At 40.2% G+C, this 7,978-nt stretch overlaps 1 protein-coding gene across 1 annotated transcript; it reads left to right on the top strand.

The window, feature by feature from the left end:
• The first annotated feature begins 1,775 nt into the window (after positions 1 to 1,775).
• Positions 1,776 to 7,097, top strand: LOC309974490 (sorting nexin-13-like). Its single transcript, XM_082859144.1, has one exon. It carries the CDS (start codon positions 1,945 to 1,947, stop codon positions 4,315 to 4,317), a length of 2,373 nt encoding a protein of 790 aa, XP_082715270.1. The 5' UTR covers positions 1,776 to 1,944; the 3' UTR covers positions 4,318 to 7,097.
• Positions 7,098 to 7,978: the final 881 nt, after the last annotated feature.

Here is a 7,978-nt window from a genome sequence, read left to right as displayed (position 1 = left end):
GGACAAGAAATACCTTAATCCTACCTTGGCCCGTCACAACTCACTGCCAAGGAAAACATAAGAAAAGGGCCAACAGGCATTAACAGTTGAAGCACCACTTCCTTGTCAGCGAAGCTTGTGCATGAACAGCAGTGAACTGCTCCACAGCACATCGTTCAAGGCGAGAGGCTGAAAGCCTCACCAGGACATTGTCTCCTACTATCCTCTTTCCAAACATGCAAGCCGTTATGTCTTTCACATGTGCCACCGACCAGACTTCTTACACTTTCTCTATCTCCACTTCCAGCTTGGGAAGGCGGAGGAAGTAGAATAATGGGAACTGCAAAGCAGGTACTTCAGAGCGCCTGAGTGTGTCATCACCAAGCCCTTCTCAGTCCAAGATTTCTGTACCCATCTATTTAGAGTCACAGCTGGACACTGAGAAGCACCCGTGGGGACCATCTGAGTTCTGCACATATTCTCCTTTGCTCTGATTATGTAACAACAGCCCTGCTTCCTCCTGTTGGGAAGGTCAATTATTCCACCAGGAAGATGACATCTCTCATCTGTTAGTTTCTAGTCACAAGGCAGCACCGTAGCTAACAATTCAATAGGACCCATGCTTTGACTTCTATGAAAACGGGTCCCAGGACATACAGCCCTGCAGAAAATGGGGCATTAGGTGCGGTGGCAGAATGCACACATCCTGCTTTCACCTCCTGGTTCTTAGATCCAGGTATTCTTTCCACTGGGGACACAGAACCATACGATGGTCCTTGATTTGGTGCATGTACTGTGACCTGCAGGATGGCACCTCCCACAGAGTGATGCCTCCAGGTTGGCACTTTAGCTGTACCTTCAACAGGTTATCTCCAAGTTCTAGCAGGCCAGCAGGCTCCGGGTGGTGTGATCTGAATATCACCTGTTAATATTATGGCCATGGGCTCACTCCCACACCTTCTCAGTTGTAAAGTGGGTTTCCAGCATGATACTACGCCATGTGAGGTTTCGTGCCACATTCTATAAAATATCTCTATGACTCTCTATGGCCTTGATGCTTATTATGATACTGGCAACTTTTGGTTTTGACAGCTAGTAGGCAACCAAACCTTTCATGATTTTTGTACTATTATCCCCATTGCTATTTAGTGAGCTAAATTTTTTAACATAACAGTCCTAACGTCAACCCTGGCATACAGAGAACCACCACTGAACACTTTACTTTTGATGCTGTACATTGCCATCAACAGGCTCCCTGTAGCCTTTGTATATTACACTCCCTTGGGACCTCACCATGAAATACAATCACCCGCCCAGTCTCCTGATCAAACACAGTGTATACTCTCCAGCAGGCACACTTCTCTGAGCCTTTTCATCCCTCTCTTTACCATCTTCCCTAACAATCTGCATTTTGATCACCATGGAACATCACTTTTTCCATGTTTCTAGGAACCATTCTTATAGCAAGTTCATCCTTATATCTCCCGGGGTCCTTTCTAGAGTATTAAATCGTATATTTCAGAAGAGCCCTTCCAAGTCAACAAGTTCCTTCCAATTCAATTTTATGCCCTGATCCCTTGATCAAGTACCTCCAGGTTCTAGGCCATATAAACTATACTCTCCCAGTGCCTGCACGTATGTGCTTGCAAAATCTTGCAGCTCCTTTGAAGAATAGTGCGTTTTCTCCCTGATCGGGCCCAGAACATCTCCAACTGGGTTATGGGCAACTTAACTTAAGTCATGGACTCAATGTCAAGAAGATATGGGGGCTTCCAAGATGGCGGCGCGTCCGTCGAGAGCTGCCGGGCCGGGGGGAAGCCAGCGAAGCCGAGTAAAGCCGCCGCCCGGGAGAGGACTGAAGGAGCTGTTGCCGCCGTTGGCGGCGGCTCAGGCAGTTTTCGCTGCTGCTACGGCTGTTGCCATGCGGCGAGGCTAGGAAGGAGCTCACTTCCCCGGGGTGTAATAATGTTAACAGAGACCAGTCTGTCCATATGGGGATGGGGAAGCCTTGGCATTGTCCTTTCTCTAATAACGTTTGGACCCTTTGTAATATTTTATTTGGCATTTTATATCCTCTGCTTTGTGGGTGGGGGTTTTGTGGTTACTCTCCTCTTTGGAAAAACAAACTCAGAGAAGTACCTAGAGCAGTGTGAACACTCATTTCTTCCTCCAACATCAACTGGGATTCCTAAGTGCTTAGAAGAAATGAAACGGGAAGCCAGGACTATAAAGATCGATAGAAGATTGACAGGTGCCAATATAATTGATGAACCTCTCCAGCAAGTTATCCAATTTTCCTTGAGGGATTATGTCCAGTATTGGTATTATACACTAAGTGATGATGAATCTTTTCTTCTTGAAATTAGGCAGACTCTTCAGAATGCACTCATTCAGTTTGCTACTAGGTCAAAAGAAATAGACTGGCAACCTTATTTTACTACACGCATTGTAGATGATTTTGGCACACACCTACGAGTATTCAGAAAGGCTCAACAGAAGATAACAGAGAAAGATGATCAAGTAAAAGGTACAGCAGAAGATCTTGTAGATACCTTCTTTGAAGTTGAAGTTGAAATGGAGAAGGACGTTTGCCGTGACCTAGTGTGCACATCTCCCAAAGATGAAGAAGGATTCCTAAGGGATTTGTGTGAGGTCTTATTATATTTATTGCTACCTCCTGGAGATTTCCAGAACAAGATCATGCGATACTTTGTCAGGGAAATCCTTGCACGAGGAATTCTTCTTCCATTAATAAATCAACTCAGTGATCCTGATTATATTAATCAATATATCATATGGATGATCCGTGATTCTAACTGCAACTATGAGGCTTTTATGAACATTATTAAATTGAGTGACAATATTGGAGAGCTAGAAGCAGTCCGAGATAAAGCAGCAGAAGAATTACAATATCTTCGATCTCTAGATACAGCTGGTGATGATATCAACACCATCAAAAATCAAATAAATAGCTTATTATTTGTAAAGAAAGTATGTGACTCAAGAATACAACGGTTGCAGTCAGGCAAGGAAATAAATACTGTGAAACTGGCAGCAAACTTTGGGAAACTTTGCACAGTCCCCCTGGACAGCATTCTTGTAGACAATGTTGCACTACAATTTTTTATGGATTACATGCAGCAAACTGGAGGTCAGGCACATCTCTTCTTCTGGATGACAGTGGAAGGATACCGGGTTACAGCCCAACAACAGCTAGAAGTTTTATCAAGTCGTCAGAAAGATGGAAGACATCAAATCAACCAAACCAAAGGTCTTTTAAGAGCAGCTGCTGTTGGAATTTATGAACAGTATTTATCAGAAAAGGCATCTCCAAGAGTTACTGTTGATGATTATTTGGTAGCAAAATTAGCAGATACTTTGAATCATGAAGATCCAACTCCTGAAATCTTTGATGACATTCAAAGGAAGGTATATGAATTGATGCTACGAGATGAAAGATTTTATCCTTCCTTCAGGCAGAATGCACTTTATGTGCGCATGTTAGCTGAGCTGGATATGTTAAAAGATCCTAGTTTCAGAGGATCAGATGATGGTGATGGAGAATCTTTTAATGGGTCTCCTACAGGAAGCATAAATTTGTCTTTAGATGACCTTTCAAATGTGTCTTCTGATGACTCAGTACAACTTCATGCTTACATTTCAGACACTGGCGTTTGTAATGATCATGGCAAGACATACGCATTATATGCCATCACTGTACACCGGCGCAGTCTAAACAGTGAGGAGATGTGGAAAACCTACCGTCGTTATAGTGACTTCCACGACTTCCACATGAGGATCACTGAACAGTTTGAAAATCTGTCAAGCATATTAAAGCTTCCCGGTAAAAAGACTTTTAATAATATGGATAGAGATTTTTTAGAAAAGAGAAAAAAGGATCTAAATGCATATTTGCAGTTACTGTTAACTCCTGAAATGATGAAAGCATCCCCAGCTTTGGCTCACTATGTGTATGATTTCCTTGAGAACAAAGCCTACAGTAAAGGCAAAGGGGATTTTGCTCGTAAGATGGATACTTTTGTAAATCCGCTTCGAAATTCTATGAGGAATGTTTCAAATGCAGTTAAATCCCTTCCTGATAGCTTCGCAGAGGGAATGACTAAAATGTCAGACAACATGGGCAAAATGTCAGAAAGATTAGGTCAAGACATAAGGCAATCATTTTTCAAGGTTCCTCCTTTAATTCCAAAGACTGATTCAGATCCTGAACATTGTCGAGTTTCAGCTCAACTTGATGATACTGTGGATGACAATATTCCACTTAGGGTAATGCTGCTTCTCATGGATGAAGTATTCGACTTAAAAGAGAGAAATTAGTGGTTGCGAAGGAATATCAAAAACCTACTTCAACAGCTTATTAGAGCCACATATGGTGATACTATTAATAGAAAAATAGTTGACCATGTTGACTGGATGACCTCACCTGAGCAAGCAGCCGACTTAGTGAAACGTTTCAGAGATGCCTTTTGGCCAAATGGCATTTTAGCAGAGACTGTTCCATGCAGAGATAAAGCTATTCGAATGAGAACAAGAGTTGCAGGGAAAACTAAATTACTTTCAATTATGCCAGATGAACTGAAGCACATTATTGGGGCTGAGACAACACGGAAAGGTATTCTTCGTGTATTTGAAATGTTTCAGCACAACCAGTTAAATAGGAGGATGGTTTATGTCTTTTTGGAAGGCTTTTTGGAAAGCTTATTTCCACAGTATAAATTCCGTGAACTTTTCAACAGACTGCATTCACGGTCAAAGCAGATGCAGAAATATAAACAGAAACTTCATACTACTCAAGCGCCTTCTTTACAGAAAAGGTGACACTCCAATCTATGAAGCTGGTGTTCGTTTTGTCCAGGACTGATGGTATGGACGGATCTTCTGGGGCTTAACTCATATACTGTTGTGTCTGCACCAGTCTTTTAGTGTCTCAAAATAGATTATTAATACATCCATAAGACTGTGGTTCTTCTCATCCTTGTCTATAATCCAGCCACTACCAAGAGAGATTTCTGTGTCTTAAATGATTTGGTGCATATTTTTGCAACACTGAGAGGATACTGCCCCCATCTCAAGCAAGAATGACGTTGGTCTCTTCTGTTTCAAACTAATCAGCATTCTCCAGCAATGACGAAGTGCCAGAGTGTAGATATGAGAGCTAAGGAAAGCACAAAACAAGAGTTCACAGATAAATTGGCTGATTTGTTTAACAGTGGGAAACTGTGCAATGTGCTGTTTGGAGGGATTTGTTTTGCATAATGATTTTATAGGTCTTTTTCAGAATTTTGATATAGTGTAGATAGCCAGGTGAGTGATCTTTGGAACATCTGTTTCAGGTCTAGGGAAAGTGACAGAATGCCCTTAAAGTATGAAGTAACATTATATCCAAATTACAGTTTTGTGACATAAAGTAAAAACCTAGTATAAAATAAAACCAGTCAAAACAAAAATTTCATTGGATCTGTTATTCATTGGTAGAAAACAGATTTTAATTGATTCTTATGTGTCTTAAGGGCTCTATTTTGCTCTTAACGGTACTCAGTCATAAGCTTTATTTTGGCATTCTGTGTGTAAAAAGAAGCATATGATGGCTCTTAGTTAAGTTACAAAATTATTACAGTTTTCTTTATCTTTAAGAGATTACTGATTATGTAATAGGGGCTATAATTTGTTGAAAGAACTGCCAAATACTTCTAAAAATGTGGAAATTTAAAAAACAGTACTCTATTGAAAGTTACTATATGATGATTTTAAACTGTGTGATCTAGACATACGTTAGGTGATTGCAAAAATAGCAAATCAAAGGATTAAATGAGTTTATTAGTCGTATGTAAACATACAAATTCTTAACTCTATTATAGTGTACATATATGAAAATAAATAAAACAGAACTATAATATTTTTTAAAATAGGCTTTATTTATATTTTGCATAATGTAAAATTCTACTAAATAAAGCAAGTTGGCAAAACCCCTCGGTGTATACATTTAAGTCCCTAAAATAATTTTATACCAACAACAACGAAATACCTTTTCCAGTTTTGGAGCCTCTGCATTTCCTATAGTTTTCTCATTCTCCATTTGTCAATCTTGGAAGTCTTCATATGTTTTGTATGCAGGATTTCTGCATAGTTTTAAATACTTCCACTGACTAAGGGTTTGGGTGTGTCAGCGTTTTTTGTTTTAAAAATATTTAACACTAAAACCTTAAAATAGTGAAGCTATTTATCAGACCACTGAGCCAAGATGCTGGTATTAAAAGAACGTCCGGGTGCTTAAGATAAAGGGACAGAGTATTGGTATCCCAGTTGTTTGGGAGCTTTAAGATTGGAACAAGATGTTATTGTCTTGTCACTGAGATCCTACTTACAAAGTGAAGCCGAATAGAATAAAGCCTTCCTTTAAAGCTTTATAATAATAATCATATTTATTAATAATGCTGTTGTGCATACTTATAGTATGCATATTTTCAGCCTGTGTTGCATGTCTTCAGAATTACATAAATGAAATCCCTTTCATTTAAACTTCCAAATGAGAAAAGATCCTTATTGACTCTGGTGGAAGATATAATATTTCTTCTTCTCAATGTGTCTTCCTGCCCTGGTCTCTCCTCATGCCCCAGGCTTTGGAAGAAAAGATATGTGAAACATGTCTGTAGGAAGCATCAGCATGGCCGTAAGTGCAATGATTTTCAGATATACCCCTGCCCATTTCAAGTATATTTTTGCCATAAATAAATCTAAGAGTAAGAGCCTAGTGTGTACATGTGAAAAAGCATTTCTAGATAATGTGAGGAACACTGGCCATCAACCAGGGAAAGAAAGGTCATGCAGGATTGTGAATTTTCATGGAGCCCTGCAAGAGAACTGCAATCATACCAAAAACTGTTTGAGTAAATGGGTTTTTAAAATAATTTTTGTTTAAAAGAGTTTATATTTCAAAAGCAGAAATGTCAAATGGTAGTCTGTGTAAATGGTTATGCATCTTCTCCTTGCACATCTATGTTTTACATCAGAGAGAGCCGTGGTCATGCTAAAATTAGAGATACTTTTTGAATGACTTGGTCGAGCTGTGTGTAAAATATTTAACCCATAAGTCAAGTACAGTGTACTATGTTTAATAAAGTTATTACATTTAATGCAAAAAAAAAAAGAAGCTATGGGGACACATGTCCTGAGCAGGGCCTCTCCCCTCTGACTATCTTCCAGTTCAGAGAGAGGAAAACAGAGGCTAGCTCGTAACAGGGAGGGGTGGGTCATATCTACAGGGTCAGAAGATTCAGAAGAATCTGAAGAGTTAAAATCTTGAGAGGTATTAATCCAAGTGTCCCCATTTGTTGCATTAAGGTCCCATGTTTCCCTCACCAGGACCCTGCCCATAGTATAACACACCTGTTTGATTAGAGGTCTTCTTTGACATTTAGCCACTCTGATTACTAGTTCCTGCTTTTCTTTTTCTTCCTTGAGTTCTTCTGCCCTCCCACCACTTCTGTTTATGCAACCAAAGAGGCTGTTAATTTTCATACCTAGCTTTTATTTGCCTGTTACTCAACTTCAGCTTCTGTAAAGTGCCTGTGAAACAAAACCGTGGCCACCCAACCCCATTATCTTTCTCGACACTATCTTTCTTCCATTCCATACAAGGTGGATGTGGTAACAGGTAGCCTGGCCCCTTGTGTGAGGCTGTCCTCCCCCTACTGCCAGGGACAGGATCTTCACTGCCAGTAGGAGAGTGATCAAAGTCCAAATTTAACCTTATCACTTCCTTTCTCATATTGCTTTCCATACTGAGTTTGCAAGTTGAGTTCTCAGGAAGCCGACACTGAGACAGAGTTTGTTGTGCAAGACATTAATTAGGGATCATCAACTGAACGAAAGAGGCAGGAAGTAAGATTGGACAGAGGAAGTCAAACTGTGATACCAGCTGGCTTGTTAGCTTGGGCCAGCCTGCTGGCAGCTCTGGTGTGAAATTGCTCATCCGAGT

Source organism: Leucopleurus acutus, assembly GCF_964270905.1.
Source record: "Leucopleurus acutus genome assembly, chromosome: 17".
Lineage (NCBI taxonomy): Eukaryota > Metazoa > Chordata > Mammalia > Artiodactyla > Delphinidae > Leucopleurus > Leucopleurus acutus.
Note: the sequence above shows the minus strand (reverse complement) of the source record. Positions and strands in the feature narration are given on the sequence as shown.